Raw genomic sequence first — 22,041 nt, forward strand, 5'->3', positions numbered from 1 at the left:
TTTAAATTCGACCGGCAATACACTTTCCGGTCTTGTGAGTTGCCACAAAAATTTGGGCCCAATCGGTTCAGCCGTTTTAACATTTATTTGACACAAACAAACAGACAAGCCCAATTTATGGGTAGATTATATGATGTTATCCTGTTTCCTTGAATCCAAAAACTGGATTAGATTCCAGATCATCTTCTGATCCAGGGGTTTTCTTCTGTAGTTCTGACAGTTCAGATAATTTTCCTAAAGTTAAAAAACTTGTAGAAACGCGAGCAAAGCCTCCTTACAACGAATGTGCTTTGTCAACGATGTCAACTAATTTTCTAATCCATATAATTCAAATAATGATTCAGGGATATTTCTTGAACATTTTCTCACCATACCCCCCCCACACCCCTCCAGATGTAAGGTATGTTTGCATTGAGAGAAATTTTGTTTTTGGAATCTTTTCATGAATTGGGGAACGCAAATGATTTTTGGAGAAATAAAAATTTTTTGGCTAAAATAAAAGGTGAACAAAATTGCCTAGTGGTGTTATATTTTTCATTTTTATCCCCACAAACATAATAACATATATTTGCCACTCCCTTACCAATTGGTTTAAAATCCTCGACCCCGTTCTTCCCGGCCTCATGGACCATCCTCAGCAGGTATAATGTGTTCAGCAGTAAACTCTGCATTCCTGAAACATTAAAACTGAACAAAAAAACAAAAACAGAGACTGCAGACTTATTTTTTGGGGGCATTTCCGATTCATTGGTATCATTTAAATCTTGTCTGAGTCCTAATCCCTCTTTCTCTTTTTTAAAATTGATTTGTGGGGGGGGGTAGTATTTCTACACAATATAACATACCTTGCAATCTTGACTGATGAATTGTGATAGCAGCTGCACTTTGAATAATTTCAAGCAAATTCATAATAATTTCAGGTTCAAGATCCTCTACACTTCCTATTATATATAATTTCCTTTAATATATATATATTATATATACAGTTTAAAAATCAATCGGGTCAAACATCTTATTCACACATACCATACCCTTTTCAAACATCATTCCCACTTTTTTCAGTTATCATTCCCACTTTTTTCTGTCATCATTCCCACTTTTTTCAGTTATCATTCCCACTTTTTTCAATCATCATTCCCTTTTCTTAAACCATCATTCTTCCGATGTTAAAGTTTAGGAGTCTCAGCATTTTTTTAGATAATAATTGTGTGCAATGCTAATCAAATGCTATCAGGCTATTGGGAGTCCATCCACCCCCCAAACCAAAGATGTAATGCAAAGAAAGTTATTTCAGAAGTGTACGCATCTTTTGTACTGCAGTGTACTGTCTCTGTGCGGTAATGTAAACACAAGGCGGATGTTACCGCCTGACATGGGATCCATTTTTCACAAAAAAAAATCAATGAAATATTCTGATCGTAAGAAACTATTATGTGAATTATCAAAATTATCAAATCTAATGCTTTTAACCTCCTCGGATACTAAACGAACACTGATGCATCTATTCTTGTTTACAAATTCCGCCCAAAGAGAACTGGTTTCAATATGTACGCAGAGTATACGCAACCGCAATTAACTTTCCTTGCATTACACCCTTGCCCCAAACTCGGCCAAACTATAATTTCGTTTTCTGTCACAAACTAGAATTCCCATGACAAAATTGCTCAATTACGTTGGCTTAATTAAAAATGAAAAAATAAAATGTCGAACCTTTCATGACAGAACTGTCATACAAAATTTAAATGATCTACATATACTAAAATAAACTTCTGTTCAAATTGAACCGACGCAAAAGAAAAGTATTCACCTACGTCTGCTTAGTTCAACTAGTAAAAACTTACCGATATTAGTAGTGAGAATTTTGTCCGTGAGGAATGTAAAATCTTGAACAATACTGGATACAGAGTCTATATCTAGCTCAGGAAGGATTTCTAGATCTGTGCAGACAGCATTCAACAATTAGAACAAATGTTTAAAAGTTTAAGATCTATCAGCTCAAATAAAAAAAGAGTCTTAAGGATATTCTACCAATCACATTTCAACCTTAAGATAACCTTAATAATAAAGGTTATAAAAGTATCCCATGAAGTTTCGGTGGGAATTCCTTTAAATATCGTTGTATAATGTTCCTATGAGAATGGGTAGAAGAGCTTGTCTCTTTAAGCTCTCTAATTCCACAAGACGATGCTTTAACACAATATGTTTTATACACAGGGCAGAGAATTCAACTTCCTCTCCTAGAATATAAACTATTAAAGAAAAAAATATTTTAATTGTTAAAATAATGAGCAATTCAAATATCTAAATTTTTTGGGTTTTTTTCTCTAACTAATGAATGATTGTATGTGTTAAATGTTGAGTACTCAGGGTTAACTTTTCGGTGACATGGACTCAACACGGAAATGCCTCAAAAAAACAGAATCATAAAACTAATTTAATGTCGTCTTCTCTCAACTTAAAATTGTTAAAATATTTTTTTTTAATGAGAGAAGACGACATTAAATTAGTTTTATGAGTCCCTTATTTTAAAACATTTCCCTGTTGAGGCGTTTCCATGTTGACTACGGTCGTCAGCGTATTCAAGAAGACAATAAACAAGAATTTCTATTTTCTATTTTCTAACAAACTTTTAAACAGCATGGATACCCATTACACATAATCATGGGAACAAAGTAAAGCCATCAAAAAAAGTAAGTAGAAATGTTCAGAACTGCGTAATAGACTTTTAAAGGGGGGAGGCTATGCAGCTGATGCAACACAACTAAATATATGAATAAGGATACCCAGGAAAGAAGAATATTTGAACAAATGATTATTTGCATTAAAAACATGTATTGCTTAATACTGGAAACTTTTAAAAAATATTTTGATAAAAAATTCCCGATTTGTAAAAATAAAATAAAAATGCATGTTATGAAATTTAAATTTAAAGTACAAAATAAAAACCATGGATTTGTCAAATCTAACCTGATACAAGATGGATTCATGGATCAATATAATCTAACCTGATACAAGATGGATCCATGGATCAATATAATCTAACCTGATACAAGATGGATTCATGGATCAATATAATCTAACCTGATACAAGATGGATCCATGGATCAATATAATCTAACCTGATATAAGATGGATCCATGGATTCTAACCTGATACAAGATGGATCCATGGATCAATATAATCTAACCTGATACAAGATGTATCCATGGACTAATATAATCTAACCTGATACAAGATGGATCCATGGATCAATATAATCTAACCTGTTACTAGATGGATCCAAGGATCAATATCATCTAACCTGATATAAGATGGATCCATGGATCAATATAATCTAACCTGATACAAGATGGATCCATGGATCAATATAATCTAACCTGATACAAGATGTATCCATGGACTAATATAATCTAACCTGTTACAAGATGGATCCAAGGATCAATATCATCTAACCTGATATAAGATGGATCCATGGATCAATCTAACCTGATATAAGATGGATCCATGGATCAATAAATTGTAAATATTTCTCCAGATTTTCTTCTTTCTTCATCAGGCTTAGAAGGATAGAGGACAACACATTGCTAAAACAAATATTATATTTTTATATAAAAATTTTAAAACATCAAATACATAAACAATTTCTTAAGTAAAAATAGAACATGTGTAATACCCATTCACTGGTTTTTTAACTCAAATATTTGAATAAATCCATTTTTTTATTTGACGATGAAAAATTAGGTCAAGGGACTGTAAGGGTATTTTCAAGTGACCACTCATGTAAAGATGTCAATGCCCGATTCACTACAGTATCCTTAAAACCTTTATCTGATCAACAATATTGAAGATATTGTCGCTTTTCTAGGTTTAAAAGTGCTTAATTCTGATAACTCCTATTTGTTTTCCTGCAGTAGAAACCCTTCAATCCCTTGTGTGGACAAACAGCAATCATAAATAGTCAGTTTAATGTTAGAAACATTGATATCTAATTCATACTTGATACGAGTAAGCTTTAACGGGAAGCATTGAGAATAGGGGTCACTTTGAAATTACGCTTCCAGACCATTCAATAAAACGCAATTATTTTTAACGCGAAATTTGACTAGCTTTAATAAAACAGATTAAATTAACATACAAAGATCTTCTGACGCTTTTATTTTCGAAATTTGCACTTCATTTTATCAAAACTATCTGAAAAAACATTTTTTCATTCTTTTTTCATAATAATATATCGATAAAAAAATTACCTGGATTTCTCATCTTTTGAATTACTGTAAATAGAACTTGATATCTCTAGTATTGACTCCTTTAAACATTCCTGAATATTGACAATATTAATAAGTGGAAAAATAACGTCAAAAAATCTGGGTTTTACTCTGACAGAGCTCTCTCAAATACGTTACTTTATTTAATACAAGCTTGAGAACCCTGACCTGCCAAGGTTACTAAATTTACTCCCGTCGTATACCCACACTTGAACGGTTTCACCGGGAAACTAAATTTTCGCTATAACAACTTAGAATCTTAAAACCAAGCTAAGAACATTTCCGTGGACCTCCCAAGTTCCACAATCAAAATGTTAAGACAAATCGGTTTAGGGGTTCCTGAGTTATGACCGGACAAACAAACAGACAGACAGACAAACAGAGATTACAACTTAATAATTATATAAAGATTCAGCAAAACAAATCATTATTTGTTCATTATATAAATACTATGTTAGTGAACACTCACTTCATAAGCAACTTAATAAATATTTTTGTTGTCCGTAATAGAATAAATAAATAAGATTTCAAATTATTTTGAATGTATTATCAAAATAACCCATTTCAAAAATATAGTTATTTAATATCTAACCCTTTAAACAAAAATGTTTTCACCAACCTGAATAATCACCTCCTGGTTAATACAATTCGCCAGCATTTGCAGATATATCCGCAGGGATAAACCGGTTCCAGAGAAAAACAAACAGACCAAATCCTAAACAATAAAACTAGTTCAATAGAAATATACGCAAAGATAAACCGGTTCCAGATAAAAACAAACAAAACCTAATCCTGAACAATTAACTGGTTCAGTAGGAATATACGCAAAGATAAACCGGTTCCAGATAAAAACAAACAAAACCTAATCATAAACAATAAAACTAGTTCAGTAGGAATAAACCCAGGAAAAAAACGGTTCCAGATAAAACAAACAAATCAAATCCTAAACAATAAACTGGTTCAGTAGGAATATACGCAGAGATAAACCGGTTCCAGATAAAAACAAACAATAACATGTCCTAATGTGAATTTTGATCAAAATTGTTAAAAATTTCACATTAAAATGTGATATAAACGAAAGAACAAAATAAAGTTCAAACTTTCTCAAATCCGACAAATTTCAGCAATTTTCTCGCTCATCAGAGAAATACTTTAAATGGGGTACCTCAAATTTACATCTACTCTACAGTAACTTTCAGGTAGACACCCCCCCCCCTCCCCAGTTCAAGAAAGAATACCTGAAGTTTTGTATCTGATGAGAGTTTATCTAGAACATATTGAGCATTCTTCCTCACCCCTGCCACACTCATTCTCAACCCTCGTAAACATTCTTTAAAATATAGTATTCAAGGACATCAGAAAATTTAAATTTAACTAAATCATGAGAGGGAAAACTTTATACATGAATAATTATTTTGTTTGAATACTATTAGACCTAGTTGAGTTTCCGAATCTGTGTTCTCTAGCTCCTGCAGCAGTTGATCAAGTTCTCTAGAATCTAGTTGTTCACGCACTTCGAGATCACTCATGTCTCTTGTCAACCTGTAGGTTTATGTATTAAATACTGTCATGTCTATTCTAGATCACTCGTGTCTCTTGTCTATCTAAAGGTTTATGTATTTAATACTGTCATGTCTATTCTAGATCACTCATGTCTCTTGTCAACCTAAAGAATTATGAATTAAATACTGTCATGTCTATTCTAGATCAATCATGACTCTTGTCAACCTGTAGGTTTATGTATTAAATATTGTCATGTCTATTCTAGATCACTCATATCTCTTGTCTATCTAAAGGTTTATGTATTAAATATTGTCATGACTATTCTAGATCACTCATGTCTCTTGTCTATCTAAAGGTTTATGTATTAAATATTGTCATGTCTATTCTAGATCACTCATGTCTGTTGTCTATCTAAAGGTTTATGTATTAAATATTGTCATGACTATTCTAGATCACTCATGTATCTTGTAAACCTGTAGGTTTATGTATTAAATATTGTCATGTCTATTCTAGATCACTCATGTCTCTTGTAAACCTGTAGGTTTATGTATTAAATACTGTCATGTGTATTCTGGATCACTCATTTCTCTTGTCAACCTGTGTATTAAGTATTGTCATGTCTATTCGAGATCACTCATGTCTCTTGTCAACCTGTAGGTTTATGTATTAAATACTGTCATGTCTATTCTAGATCACTCATGTGTCTTGTCAACCTGTAGGTTTATTTATTAAATATAGTCATGTCTATTCTAGATTTAATTGTTTATGAAAATCTATTTTTCTATCTTTTATAAATTTGACTTGTCTGTCTGAATTTGTTTATTTGTGTCCAATTAACGCTAAAACGATGAAACTGATCGGGCCCATAAAACAATTTCATATGATTACTACTTTATAGAAAGGTAAATGTGGCAACTTACATAACCTGCAGGTAAAGATTTTAATTACCGTCAACGTTTAAAATTGTAGCCCCCCCCCCCAAAAAAAATGTCGCCATTATTTATAAAAATGCCCCAATTGAACTTGAACAGTATAACCCGCGAAAAATTAGAACTACAATTTACGAAGCAAAATTGGCGGCTTAAATCGCAAATTTTAAACGCTCAATTTTTCAACTAAAATTAATCAGGTGCGCCAAGAAAGCCTTTTATGGTACACTGTCACCCACAAAAGATGAGACAGTAAAGACGACCTGAAACTCGTATAATATTACAATCCCGAGGTTAGATGATGTCTTATTAGTCGTTAAAATGATTTATTTATAATATTTGGCAAAATAAGAACGAAGTTTAATGTGCCAACATGGCGAATATGAAACGTATAAATTCCGAACAGTCGTCTCTGTAGTCTCATCCTTTATTAGTCACCGAGTAACCGAGTACATAAACCCAAAATTTAATCAACTTTCATAAAAATAATGATTCCCAGGGTAAATATCTTATTTGACAAAGTCCTTTCTTCATAACTTGGATAACACGAAGGACATGATTGTTGGGTAAATTCAAGGTACTAATGCAAGGAAAGTTAGTTGCGGTCGCGTATACTCTGCGTACATGTTAAAACCAGCTCTCTCTGGGGGGACTTAGTAAACAAGAATAGATACATCAGTGTTCGTTTAGTATCCGAGGTTGATAGTTTTGAAAATTCACATAATAGTTTTCTATGACCATAATATCTCATTGATTATTTTTGTAAAAATGGATTCCATGTCGAAGGCTGTGACATCCGTCTTGTGTTTACTTTTCCGCCCAAAGACAGTACACTGCAGTACAAAATATGCGTACGCCTCTGAAATAACTTTCCTTTCATAAGTACCTTAGGTTAATGCTTATAATTCGTTTTACCTTTGAACAGATTGCAAGTCTAACGGCACCATTGTATTTCTGAAACAGTTTCAATAAACGATAAAATTTTGAGGATTGAATCAGACTAGGCGCCAACGGCATAATAGACACTATAGCAGAACATACTAGGCGCCAGCAGGACATACTAGGCGCCAGCAGGGCATACTAAGCGCTGGTAGCAAAAATAAGGAAAAATCTTGTATTCGAGTTTGGCGAATACATGAGATCCAGGGGTAGGATAGGAAAATGGAGTTTATGCCCAGAATAAACTAGCCAGGGAGAGAGGAGGTATCCAAGGTTTAGATCCAGGGGTAGGATAGGAAGATGGAGGTAGAGTAGTTTAGGCCCAGAATAAACTAGCCAAGGAGAGAGAAGATATTCTAATGTTGCCAAAATTTTAGAACTTTTCACCGATATTTTCCGGTTTTCATCAACCTTACGCAACTCCAGGTTGGTCTTGAGCACTGTAAGCAGCACGTTGGCGGTGATCAAACCCTGCTCGAGAATCTTCTCTGTCAAGAGTAGAGCCCGGAGAATATTTTCGTCCGACTCGGTTTCGAGAACGTGTTTGAGAGAGAAAAGAATATTCAACTTCTCACTCATCTTTAACTCTTGAACCAGAGAGTTAAGAATATCGAGATCAACAGGAAGAGGTTCGTCCATGCAAAATTGGCGGATTTTAACAAATTCGTCCGTTGCAGTGATCAGGCCGAGTTTATCGTCCTCGTCCTTAGACTCAAGGCAGAGGCCGCCAAATTCTACAAATTCGTCCTCGCTGTCCTCGTCCTCCCAACCTCCACCAGCCCGTCCTAGGGGGGATTTCTATTTAATATTAGAAAAAGAAAAATATAAGGATAAGGATAAAAATAATGATGACAAGGATGACATGGATGACAAGGATGACATGGATGACAAGGATGAAAAAGATGACAAAGATGACAAGGATGACAAGGATGAAAAGGATGATATTGATGATAATAATGATACCTGGAATATGTTTTCTAGGTTCTTGTCTAGTTCTAGTTTGATCTTCATGTATTTCACTCAGCTGATAATAATGATACCTGGAATATGTTTTCTAGGTTCTTGTCTAGTTCTAGTTTGATCTTCATGTATTTCACTCAGCTCTAGATCAACTCTGGCAGCCTTAAATCAAATCAAATATTTGTCCTAAGTTTGGAACTTTTCATTGAAATAATGAGTTAAACTTATTCTCTCCTAGGTACCTAGGGGAATGGAAGTGGAAATGCTTCAATTAAGAGAGGTGGGAGAAATTTTTTATTTAAGAAGAATTAATGGAAGTGAATGTTTTATTTAGAAGGGAGGGAAAAATATTTGATGAAGCGTGGAGGGGGGATTGATCTCTACCTGATATTTCCCCCTCGAACTCTTGAGACAAGCCTCTAGCCTCTCCAACCTGGGATCCGGAGTATTCAAAACCTGCTCTACTACATTTCTACAATAATATGAAAAAATGGAAAATAACTCTCAAATATTGTTTTGCTCTTAAAAAGAAGCACCGCGAACTAAAAAACAGGTTAATTTTTTTTTTTAAGTTCTTTTTCTATTTCAGTGGTTTTTTTAATAATTTGTACTGTACAGTGTACATATTGTACATTGTAGAATGTTCAGATTCTAAAAAGTTAGCAGAAGACATTGAATTAAGATTTTAAACATCGCTTGTTTTCAAAACAAATCAGTTAAGAATAAAAACTAATTTACGCTTTGAAAATACACAATATACTTTGCAAAGTATTTTTCACTTTCGTTTCTCAAAAATATTTTCTTATTTAACGGTTTCATGATAAAGAAAAAGTATCTAAAAATTTAAAAATTACAAAACTTAACAAATAAAAATTATTGTAATTTTATTTTTCATATTTTCACAAATAAATATTTAGAAATTAAAAAATATTTTTTTTTCTCTTGTTCTTTTGTACAAAATAACAAAAATTAATGTTCTTTCATTTTTGACATTTTCATCGTTGAACAATGAACATTAAAAATTGAAAAAATAATTTTCTATTTACTATTTACCTAATAGTATCAGTAATATCAGTTTTATATATGGGAGAGTTACCAAACCCATCATACTTGGAGTCCTAGATTACAAAACAGAAAAAAATTAGATAACAAAAACAAATTTCTAAATCAGGTGCTCATTGTTCAAATTATTTAGTCTCAATCTAAGTCTAAAATATTATATGTTGCTGAATTTTTATCACCTTTATAATGCTTTTCATTATGAAAGTTCTATGAAGTAAGTAATCATCGTGCTACTCTGTTTAATTAGCTGTATTGTGTAAACTGTATAATACCACTGTGCAGTATCAGTAATATCAGTTTTATATATGGGAGAGTTACCAAACCCATCATACTTGGAATCCTAGAATACAAAAACAGAAAAAAATTAGACAACAAAAACAAATAAGTAAGTAATCATCGTGCTACTCTGTTTAATTAGCTGTATTGTGTAAACTGTATAATACCACTGTGCCCGGATTTTTTTTTTAATAAGGGTATGAAATAAAAATGAAATCAAAAATTTTGATCAGATTCAGGTTTTAAGGGTACCGTTGTAAATCGGGCATTGATATCTTCGCATTGAGTGTCACTTAAAATGACGCGTACAGTCCCTTGAAATTATATGACAGGCGAAAATTTTTTTTGACAAAAAGAGTCGAAATTAATGACTAAAGACTAAAAAACTAGATTTTTCACTTTTCACACATTATAGTTTATCAAGACAGATATTTTTCCTGTTTTGCACTAGGGTTTCTTTCCCTTAAGCATGCTATTGAGAAGCAATTCTGAAAATAGGAACAAAAAATTCCGCCCCCCCCCCCTGTATCCGCCCCTGAAAATTTACCTGGATGATTTTAGCATCTTTTCCCATCCCCGGTAGAGAGCTAGAGACGGGACAGACTTCAGGTTCATCAGATAGATCTCTGAACAATCATCGATCGTCATCAAATCATCAAAAAAAATGGTGATACACGACTAAGCTGTCTTCGGGACTAATTTAAGACTCGAGTCTTGAGATAAATTTCCACATTACTATATATTGTATTTGATGGATTTTCTCTGGTTGGAATGGCGAATTTCGGAATTCAGATGGAATTAGACTCAACATTTAGACCAATTCTGCAATTCTTTGAAAACGTTTTGTTAGCAGATAAACTGACGGATATTTTTTACAAGAATATGTTCATAACATATTTTTTTTTTTTTTGGGGGGGGGTGCAGTAAGTTTAAATTTTGAGTTAAAAAAATAGTTTCGAACAGCAAGCCACACAATTTGCCACTTCTATTTGTTGATATATTTCCTTAAAGAAGGAATTCGCAAAAAAATTATATAATTTATGTGACAAAACCTACCTGTTTATACAATCTTGATTAAACAAGGAGGTCAATATTTCTGCAACAACCTTCTTTATTTCCTCTACAAATATTGATAGAACTTAATTCTAAAAAAGTCTAAAACGGCCAAGTCTATCAAAGTCAAGTCTAATAAAGTCAAGTATATCAAAGTCAAGTCTATCCATCCAAACCAAGTCTATCAAAGTGAAGTCTATCAAAGTGAAGTCTATCAAAGCAAAGTCTATCAAAGCAAAGTATATCACAGCAAAGTCTATCACAGCAAAATCTATCAAAGCAAAGTCTATCATGGCCATGGCTATCAAAGACAAGGCTATCAAGGCCAAGGCTATCAAAGCCAAGTCTATCAAAGCAAAGTCTATCAACGCCAAGTCTATCAACGACAAGTCTATCAAAGCCAAGAAAAAAAAGCAGTCTATCAAAGTCAAGTCTATCAAAGTCAAGTCTATCAAAGTCAAGTCTATCAAAGTAAAGTATATCAAAGCCAAGTCTATCAAAAACCATTATTATAATAAACCCTTCACAATTTCATAATTGATGTGACCGATTTCTCCCTTCAGTATTTTAAGCAACCATATGAATATCATGACAACAATCGGAAATTTTCTTATATACTCCGCCAGGAGTCCTGAAAATAATCCTAACATAAACATAAACAAGCTAAATGTAATTTTATCAAATTTTATCATCTATTTCTGAAAACTTTTTCCTTAAAAATAAAAATATGTTAGTGTTTAATAAACACTGTTTATCCCTCAATATCAAAGATTCAATGATAACAAAAACATTAGAAAAATTGGAAAATCTGCTGCTGGGAAAATTTCAGGAGGGAATTCCTGTTGAGAAGAATTCTTTGAGGGAAGAAATAGCAGTTTGAAAACAGTATTAGTTAAGTACTGAAAGTTAGAACTTTACGAAAAACAAGAAATAACAAAAAATTGTCCTTTTCCCTCAAAATCAACTTTTTCCCAAAAGGCAAAGTTTCAATGATTACAAAACCCTTTGACAAAAAGTACAAAAAGTACAAAAAGTACAAAAAGTACAAAAAGTACAAAAAGTACAAAAAGTACAAAAAGTACAAAAAGTACAAGTACAAAAAGTACAAAAAGTATAAAAAGTATAAAAAGTATAAAAAGTACAAATAGTACAAATAGTACAAATAGTACAAATAGTACAAATAGTACAAATAGTAACAAATAGTACAAATAGTACAAAAAGTACAAAAAGTACCAAAATCTACGATATGTATAAAAAGTACAAAAAGTACAAGAATAAGTACAAAAAAATATTAAAAATTAAGATAATTACAAAATAAGTCAAAAAGTACAATAAGTACAAAAAGTACAACAAGTACAAAATGAGGACAAAATAAGTACAAATAAAACAAAATAAGTATAAAAAGTAAGATAAGTAAAAAATAAGTACAAAAAGTACAAAAAATACAACAAGTACAAAAGTAAAAAAGGCACAACATGTATAAAAAGTACAAAAATTACAAAAAGTTACCTATGAGTATTGAATTCTTCTTACTCTTGAACGTAAACTCCACCAATATATCATAAACATAACCTGGAAAAAGCAAACAATGTTTAAAGAGAATGTCGACGTATTTTCATACTACCCTCGACTTCATTCCCGATTCACATTGATACCCTTTAAACCAATTTTGAAGATAAACTTGTTCAGAAAAAAATCAATTGGACATCTTACTGGAAAGTTTTCTCTCAATATTCATAATTTGTACCTAAACAAATTTTTATCATTTTCCCAATAAGCGATAAAACTCGTAAAATATTTTATTTATAAATGCAAATTGAGTGATGATTCAACATAATACGGTGAGGCCAATGAAACTGTGGAATAGGAAGACGACTTTAGGAGTCAATTTATGGCAGTGTACAATGTACACAGATCAATTTCACTTTATTTTTTCGAGCTATTATCTGCTTAAACATCACCAAAAACACATAAAAATATCATCTTTTTGTTCCACAGTTTCATGGGTTCTACTGTAAATTTCACCAAATAAATGGTTGTACCTGGGGTGGGTTGAGGACTACTGGAGGTCGCAGCTTTGAATACAGGATAAAGATTAAATACTGTTGCTTGGTCGGAAATAAGCGTCCTAAATTTAAAAAAAATTCTTTATTTTGAACCTAATTTGGAAAACAAGATCTGAAAAAATACCCTCTAGAATAACAGGGAATATAAATATGAACAAAATAAAATCAAAGGGCAAGGTTTTAGCACATTTCAATAATTATAACTCATAAATTATTTTGGAGGAAAATTTGTAGAACTGAAGAAATGATGTTTCAAGAAAATATAAACCCCTGCTCAAAACAATAAGATCATTATCATGTTTATTTTAATTTTTTTTAACGAGAAAAAATGTTCAAACTAACCCTAAATTGTTGAGTTTTTCCGCTAGGCCCTCTTTTGTCATAAAATTCATATTATTTCTGAAAATATTTATATTTTTCATAACTTTCGTTTCTGCTTTTTTGTAAGTTTCTGATCCGCGGGTTTAACCTTGGCTTTCTCCTTTCCCAGATACAACGCGTGTCCCGTGGATTTCAAGTGATTAAACAGTTTGTTTTTGGAGGGAAACACGGAGCCACATTTTCCGCATTTTAACTCCGGATCAGACACGTTCTCGTCGGGATCGTGTTGATTTGTCGGAAGAATTGGGTCGGGGTTGGCAGGACAGATATTCTTGTTTTCATTTTCTTTATCTTCCACCTTCTCCTTGGGTAGAGATGGAGCTGTCTTTCTATTCTTTTTACTTTTTGTCCTTTTCTTATTAAATTCAAAATCTGAATCGTCTGAGACTTGAGTTAACAAATCTAATTTTTCATCTGAATCAACAACAAAGATGATTTTAGGTTTATTTTTCTTCTTCGTTTTTCCTTTTTTCTTGCCCTGGCCGTTCGTCAAAAATTCGTCGTCACTTAAGGATTTGACTACAGGGTTTTTTTCTATGGATTCGTTTAGCTTTGAAGGATCTTGTTCATTTTCATGATTTGAAGGATTAATATCTTTATCATCAACTTCAACATCATCAGATTCATCTTGATCAGATTTAGCATCATCAGGTTCGTCATGATCAAGTTCACCGCCATCCAGTTCCTCATGATCAGGTTCAGTATCATCATCTTCATCATATTCTTCTGCTTGCATATCTCGTATCAAGATTTCCAAGTTTTCTTTGTGCTTTTTCGAGGTTTCGTGATTCTCCTGAACAAAAAAATAAATTATTTCTTCCATTTTTCAATTACCCTCCCCCTTAAAATAACGCACTTTACGAGTCTGTTTGCGTAATTACAAGGGACCTTTCATGCAAAGATGGCAATGCCCGATTCACAACGTTTTGGTTGACTAAGTATAAATAAGATATCAAAGTTTGTAGTTTTAAAAATGATTTTTTAATTATGAGTTCTCAACAAAAGAGGCTTACGCAGTTCTTTAACAGTAAACCGTATAGAAATTATTAGAATCAAAAACTTTTAAACCTAGAAAAAACACAATTTCTTCCACATTATTTATCAGAGGGTACAGTTGTAAATAAGGCATTGTCATCTTTGCATGTCATTTGAATTTACGCGTAAACATTTCATTTAACACTAGCTGAAGGACCCGGCGTTGCCCGTGAAATTTGAAAAAAAATTTTTTAAATGTTAACAAAAATTTGAATTTAGACCCCGGCCACCCCTGAGTGTCCACAAAAAAATTTTATAAGTTACCAGCTCTGTCTGAAGTTTTAAATTTTTCATCACAACCCCCTCACGAAAAATTTGAGGCAAATCGGTCAAGTGGTTTCAGAGTTATGATCGGACAAACAAACATACAGACAGACAAACAGAGATAACAACTTTAAATATATAGATACCTTGGCCGGGATGGTTTTAAATAGTTTATCACAAGCCACACAATACAATTCATCAACAAGATTCTCTAATTCCTCTTCTTCTAAATAAAAAAAACCATTTTTAAAGGGATTGTAAGCGTATTTTCAAGTGACGCTCAATGCAATGATATTAATGTCGGATCCGCAACGGTATCCTTAAAAAATTTTGTCTGATCAAGTATTAATTATAGATCAATGTTTATACTTTTTAAAAAAGATTATTTTCTATTTTGCTTTCTCTACAAATAGTGCCTTGCGCTTTTCTTCAGCAGGAAAAAACTAGGAATCATCAGAATTGAACACAAGAACCTGTTAATATCTTCCACATTATTGATCAGATAAAGGTTTCAGGGATACCGTTGTGAATCTGGCATTGCCATCTCTGAATTAAGGGTTATTTCAAATTACACTTAAAGTCCCATAATTCGAAATCATGCCGAGATGAGCCACTGTTAACACTGACATGTTAAGCTTTCTATTATTAAATACCCCTTTTAACGAATCCCAGATGCATATCTTGGTATATATAATAGGAGGTTTATTTTTAATCTTCGTGACAGAAACAATCTCAAGAACTGACGAGGTTTAACCCAGACCGAAATATATTTTCAATAAATGTGGAACTAACATCTACTTTTTTACTCTACAGAGGTTTGGACCATCACCATCACCGAATTTTAAATAATAGGATGACACAAGAAGAAGTGAAAGTAATAATATCAAAAGGTGCGTAGGTTCTATGGCTGATGTCAACCCTTTGTATTAAAATGCAAAAAAAACTTTTTTGCTCTAACTCGATGAACTTAGGTGGAAGTAGTTTCAGGAAAAACTCACTAAATTCTACATTTTGTGTCCTTTTGTACAGGTTCTAAAAATTGAATAAAAGGCTGAAATTTTGCATGCAGCTACCCATTGTGGCCCTCTTTCCGGATCACAACCCATTGTGGCCCTCTTTCCGGATCACAAAGAAAATTTGGGATCGGAGGTCATTGACCTTCACCAGAAATCAAGATTTTGCAGAAAAACCAAAAACGACTTCTACCTGATGCAATGCTACGATCCACCCAACATATTTACAAAATGCTCAAGTTGGGCCACATCACCCATGGAATCTTTGCACTCAACAAATTTCCCACTCGTATGTCACTCTAATATATAATGCAGGATCGATCTCAGGGATGAAGCTCTCTTGCCTCTAGTGGTGGCAGGCACTTCATAATTAATAAATGATTTGTAAATCAAACATGCAAAAAATGGGAGGTTGCTCAAAATTACAACTACAGATCCTTTAAAACATAATTTATTTCTCTCTCTACTAGTTCTGAAGCTAGAAGGATGTTCCAAGTTTTTGTTTCTTCAAAATTAGCCGAAGAAGAAAATCAAAATGGAAAACAATAAATATAGAAATGTCAAAATTTACTATCATCTAATTATTTATAGAATAGAATATTGTTAAAATTTAAAATTAAAAAATAAATATCTAAAAATAGGCACCAACCTAGTTCTACTTCACTATCATCTTCATCTTCTTCGGAGCTTCCAGCATACTCTCCTGAACATATTTATCTGTTCAAGGCCGGGCTAAATATTGTATTAGAAAATAATTCCCGCATTATCAACCACCCCCCCTTTATCATAAATACCCCCATTATGTTCGTATGATTTTCCCCGGCCCCCTTAATTTGAACGAGTAAAATTAAATGATTATTCTAAATAACCTTTTATCTTAAAGTTGCGGTAAGCGTAATTTCAAGTGACCTTTGATCCTGATTCACAATGGTACCCTGGAAACCTTTTACAGTTCTGAGCTATTGAGCTCTCCTGGTGAAGGAAAAATAATTCCATAAAAATGTTCATATATGTTATTGTTATAGTTATACTGCTACTCTATCTTCAGAAATGTATGAATTGAATTAAATCTGATCAATAATGTTAAGAACATGGTCGTTTTTCTAGTTTTAAAAGGGTTAATATAATAGGATAATATCTTGATGTTCTTCGGCAGTAGAAATGGGCAAGTCAATTTTGTAGAGAAATAATTGAAAATTTTCAGTTTTCAAAATTATATATATATCTATATACAATTCATACTTGATCAGACAAAGCTTTCAAGGGTTCCGTTGTGAATCAAGCATTAAGTACCTTAGCATAGAGGCCGGAGGGTCACTTCAAATTACGCTTACAGTCCCTTTAGTCTTCCTTGCAAGTGGAATATTTTTAAGTGCTACTGGAGGGGAGGAAGACAAGCCACAACATTTTCTCGTCCAAGCCACATTCTCCTCATCTTCTCGTCTGAGCCACCTTGAAATCCTCGTCCTTCGATTATTATGTTTTTGAAGTTTCTAATTCTTGAAGATAATCTATTTTTTATCTGGCCACGTTAGGCCATAAAATATACATAGACTTAAGTATATCTTAGAGGATTAGACACGTTCAAAAAAATAATATTGGAAGGACGAGAATTTCGAGGTGGCTCGGAAGATAAAATGAGGCGAATGTGGCTCGAACTAGAAATTGTTATGGATGGCCTTCCTCCCCTCGCTACTGCTAACCTTCTAACTGTTTCAAGGCATCCTCCATAGTTTTCATATTTAGACTAGCCGAGTCATTCATACTCTCCTTAATACAAACAAATTAACTTTCTATGCTAAAAGAACCCCGATCGATTTCGACCTTTTTTAGAATTGATGTCATTGGCCTAAAAAACAAGAGTTTTTCCCGAATTTTAGGCTTTCAAAATATTTGGAATACTGTAAATGTTTCGATTTTTTCAGTATTGTTTAAGATATAAATATAAAATACTTGAACATTTGAAATATATTTTTCATTTCTAATCGAATTTTCAAAAAAGTGTCAAGTGTAAAGTTTTCAAGAAACCCATGTGAAAAAGGTAAGATTATATGAAAACGAAACAATATTTAAGATAGGGAGAAAAAACTATAATTTTAAAAATTGTCAACCTCTAAAAGTTTCTTCCTTTCTTCTCGTTGCTTCTTCTGGAAATCCAGTGTTTTCTTCTTGTTTTCCTCTGCCCTCTCTTCTAATCTCTTCTTGTAAGCATCAACTCTTTTATCACGTTTTCTGGTTTAAAAAGAAAATTTATAATTTCTACAGGGGAATGATGCACGAACATGATAGAAGATGCAAGAACAAGAAGAAAATGGAGATCAAGAAATAAAGAAAATGTCAAAATATTTATATCTTCTTAGGATCTAATTATTTAAAGAATATTGTTAAAATTAAAAAATAAAAATGTAAAAAAATTAATTTCTACAAGGAAAAATCAAAGAACTCCGGAAACTTTTATTTTACAAGAAATTAACATTTTTAAAAATCATAAAGCATCAAGTTCAGGAGCTGGTAGTGAGAGAACAAGAATTTACCTTTTGTCAAATTATACAGATTTTTTAGACTATCACAACTTCAATGTTTTTTTTTAACTTAAGCCCGTTTATAAAACATATGTTCTGGACTCTTAGAATTGCTTGATTAATCAAAGCAAAATATCTATTACCATTGCTAAGGATCCGGATCCGTTGGATCCGCAACATTATCCTTTTGGCTTCCTGGATCCGGATAAATATGCGGATTCACGGATCCGAATCCAAGGGGCAAAATACCAACCAGAAACTGGAGACAAAACCCAAATCTGAACTGTTGATAACAAGGAAAATTATCAAAAATTTCCGTCACTCTGAATGATTCAATAAGGTTTTAGCATAAAATTCATGAAAAGAAGAAAATTTTCTTTTGTTAACAAAAATGAGTATATCTTAAAGTAATGTTCATGACCTGGATCCGGATCCGCATCAAACTTAAATGGATCCTAAGCACTGCTTTGAACAATTAAATTAGAATTTACCTGACAAATGAAACAAGGTTTCTGATAACCTCATTCCTCTCCTTCCTGGCCTTGTCCCTAATCTTCTTATTCTCCTGTTCCATTTTCCGTTTAACCCACCGGTTCTCCCCTTGTCTAAATATCAAGGGTTTATATTTTCCGTTTAACCCATCGTTCTCCCCTTGTTTAAATATCTCGAGTTTATATTTTCCGTTTAACCCACCGGTTCTCCCCTTGTCTAAATATCAAAGGTTTATATTTTCCGTTTAGCCCACCAGTTCTCCCCTTGTCTAAATATCAAAGGTTTATATTTTCCGTTTAGCCCACCAGTTCTCCCCTTGTCTAAATATCTCGAGTTTATATTTTCCGTTTAACCCATCGGTTCTCCCCTTGTCTACATATCAAGGGTTTATATTTTCCGTTTAGCCCACCAGTTCTCCCCTTGNGGACTTGTGGCAGCAGCGCCCGGCCCCCTAGTAGCTGTCCTAGCCGCAGCGCTCGACCCAGAAATTGTGTTAACCTAACCTAACCCTCAAATAATACAAAAATAAACAGCTGGCGTAGGTCAGAAAGTTAGTAGGTCAAAAGTTTAGTAGGGGGATGTTACGTACAGACGATGTAACATAACCCAATTACATACCTCGAAATCGCTATCCTGTTCATCCATGAACTCAGAATCCTCTTTAGCGATTGTATTGAAAACTTCTCTAAACATAAAACTATAAATTAGTTTTTAATTCTAAGACTGAAAATTTTATTTCTGACAAATTTTCAATTTATTTAATTTTTGATAAATGTTTTCCCTGTTCCAATCCTTTAATTATATAAACCTAAAAATAGAAGGAAAATAACAAAAGCAGAGGTATAGTTTAAAGAATTTAAACCACGTCGCGGAACCGCCAATTTAGCGCCGGCTCAAATCTCGAATATTGTTCTACGTTTTGTGTTTGAAATGTTTTGAATAAGGGCAACAATATTGTATATAATGTTCGAACCTGAAAACACCGTAAAATCCTTTCTCGTCATCTCCATATCCTATAAAAAGAGGTAATGTTAGTATAAATTATTAAACTACCTGGCAGCTACAGGGGTGTATGTTTTCTTGAATAAATATTTCGGGAAAATGAAATAAGTTTTAAAGTATGAAAAAGGATTATGAAAACTTGTCCTTTCATATACTACATTTTCCCCTTTTTGTCACAATCTTCATCTTAAAGTATGTCATGATGAGGATGAATAATTATCATATATTTAAATAAATAAATCTTCAGATAGTTTTTAAACAATTCCCAACCCTACTCTCTAGCACTAGAATTATATAATTTTCTACTCAATATATTTCGCCAAAAACTTTGGCATCATCAGGAGTTCGTCCTCACTCTTTTAAAGAGTATCTTCATTTACAAACATTGTATCAATTGTAGCAATCCATGAATTGTAGCTTGCATAATGATTTCAATGTATTATTACTTTTCCCGTTCATATATTAATTCTAGAATGGATCCTTTAACAAGAAATTACAACGAATTCAGGATAATATAGAAAAATAAAAAGATTCTAACAACCATTAAACGAAGATTTGGGGGCATCGCAAGCCCGCCCATGTATTGATATCGTCTCTGAATCGCGTATAAAATACCCATTTTAAGAGATTTTACGAAAATTTTCAGTTTTCCGTAGGTTTTTAAAACCTCAACGGGTTAATGCCACTTAAGACACTTAACAATCTAGCCGTATTTGACTTGAATAAGATGTTTATGGTGTAAATTAATATCCCCCCCCCNCTTCCATCTTCTCCCCCAGCCCTCCTCGTAGGATCTCCTCTCTGTGATTGTCATACCAAGCTCGTTCCTAACATGGGCGATCAATGATCATTAAAGGGACTGTCGACGTATTATTGATCGACTCTTCAAGAGTCCAAATTGCAACACTACACTTTAATCTTTAATGTTTAGTAAAACTAAGGATGATATTTTCGTCATTCTATTTTGAGACCAAAATATACTGTAAATTTTCTTCTCTATTCTGCTGCATAATCCTCAGTTAAGACTTCAAAGAGAAAGTAACAAATTTTTCGAATGAAAATCAGGAATGACTCCATAATATTTACCCGAAAAAAAATACAGTTGATCTAATTGTAATTTTTTTATGAACTGAAGAAACTTTCCAAGTCAAAAATAAATGCCCCCCACCCTCCACCTTTCTGTTCATTTGGACAACTTAATTTAATTACAATAAGCTGATAAAATACTCTTTAAAAACTAAAATACTAAATCTTACCTGTAAATCAGAAAGGGTTTCATACGCTTGCTGTATCAACTGAAAAGTTTGCTTCGCACCGTCTGGGTCATCCGGATTCTTATCCGGATGGTACTAAAATACAATATTAAGTAAGAAATCCGGATGGTACTATATGCATATATTCATATATATTTCACTAAATTTATTTATAAGAATTTCCAACAAAGATTAAAGATATTTTAAGAGAACCATGATATTTGTCATTCCCGTTTGTGGGATTTATTAAATGGGTGTAACAGGATAAATAGAATAGGGTTTATGTATTATGTCTGTTTATGTGTTTATGCCATGATAGGAAAGCTCAAAAACTGGTTTTGTTGTAATTAGACAGCATTGAGTAGTGATTCCACATACCTGTCCAAGTAAATTCCGACTCTAGTATACAATAGGTTCTTTTAAATGATAAATATAGGTCCTAGCTGTTGTCAAAAGTCACACTAAAGTGAGTACAATCTACTCGTTAAATCCTTTAAAGTTTTCACATGAAAATAAACCTTTTGGTAAACCCTTTATTTTCCACCAACCATATCTCAGTTTAAAACGCAATTGAGAAAAAAGCTCAATTCAATATTAAGCTGAACTTTTACCTATATCGGATTTATTTTTATTGGATATACGCTCCTAATTACACCAATAATAATAATAATAATATAAAAGTAGACCTTTAATGCAAGTTTTCTGTATGCTTTCTTAAGCATATCCTGGTCCGCAGTTCTCTCTACTCCCAACACCTCGTAATGACATCGGACCATTGTTATGGTTCTATTAGAGAATTAAATTAAATCAATTTCTGAGGAATTATCACTAAAAAACTTTATTAATTGTGCTATTTCCCAATTAAACTCTATTTGTCTCAACATCAATTAACTTGAAGTGCTTATTTGCATGGGAACGGTAGTGTCTATTTTATCTTCTGGTGTATCGTTCATCATGTGCGGTGATTTCCTAGAGAACAATTTTTGGACACTCCCCCCCGTCTATCAACTTTAAGCTTGGATCTCA

General features: G+C 32.8%; 3 protein-coding genes across 3 annotated transcripts; all 3 read right to left on the reverse strand.

Moving 5' to 3' along the window:
• Positions 1 to 66: 66 nt before the first annotated feature.
• LOC111710403 (uncharacterized) lies at positions 67 to 7,678 on the reverse strand. The gene is made up of 11 exons (XM_023484483.1): positions 7,613 to 7,678; positions 5,701 to 5,807; positions 5,504 to 5,595; positions 4,885 to 4,980; positions 4,248 to 4,318; positions 3,487 to 3,584; positions 2,130 to 2,237; positions 1,842 to 1,937; positions 846 to 941; positions 584 to 673; positions 67 to 234 (listed from the first exon to the last, which is right to left on the reverse strand). The coding sequence occupies exons 1-11, from the start codon at positions 7,642 to 7,644 to the stop codon at positions 137 to 139; spliced, it is 984 nt and encodes a 327-aa protein (XP_023340251.1). The 5' UTR covers positions 7,645 to 7,678; the 3' UTR covers positions 67 to 136.
• LOC111710404 (uncharacterized) lies at positions 7,649 to 11,084 on the reverse strand. The gene is made up of 6 exons (XM_023484484.1): positions 10,991 to 11,084; positions 10,482 to 10,560; positions 9,650 to 9,714; positions 8,981 to 9,068; positions 8,677 to 8,758; positions 7,649 to 8,421 (listed from the first exon to the last, which is right to left on the reverse strand). Exons 2-6 carry the CDS (start codon positions 10,506 to 10,508, stop codon positions 7,778 to 7,780), a joined length of 906 nt encoding a protein of 301 aa, XP_023340252.1. The 5' UTR covers positions 10,509 to 10,560; positions 10,991 to 11,084; the 3' UTR covers positions 7,649 to 7,777.
• A 1,432-nt stretch (positions 11,085 to 12,516) lies between these two features.
• On the reverse strand, positions 12,517 to 21,837 carry LOC111710399 (dnaJ homolog subfamily C member 21). The gene is made up of 13 exons (XM_023484479.1): positions 21,702 to 21,837; positions 21,019 to 21,111; positions 20,517 to 20,589; positions 19,734 to 19,773; positions 19,375 to 19,445; positions 18,760 to 18,976; positions 17,858 to 17,978; positions 17,450 to 17,516; positions 16,396 to 16,449; positions 14,880 to 14,959; positions 13,396 to 14,227; positions 13,030 to 13,115; positions 12,517 to 12,559 (listed from the first exon to the last, which is right to left on the reverse strand). Exons 1-11 carry the CDS (start codon positions 21,789 to 21,791, stop codon positions 13,472 to 13,474), a joined length of 1,662 nt encoding a protein of 553 aa, XP_023340247.1. The 5' UTR covers positions 21,792 to 21,837; the 3' UTR covers positions 12,517 to 12,559; positions 13,030 to 13,115; positions 13,396 to 13,471.
• Positions 21,838 to 22,041: the final 204 nt, after the last annotated feature.

The sequence above is a fragment of the Eurytemora carolleeae genome, unplaced genomic scaffold (assembly GCF_000591075.1).
Source record: "Eurytemora carolleeae unplaced genomic scaffold, Eaff_2.0 scaffold1045, whole genome shotgun sequence".
Classification (NCBI taxonomy): Eukaryota; Metazoa; Arthropoda; class Copepoda; order Calanoida; family Temoridae; genus Eurytemora; species Eurytemora carolleeae.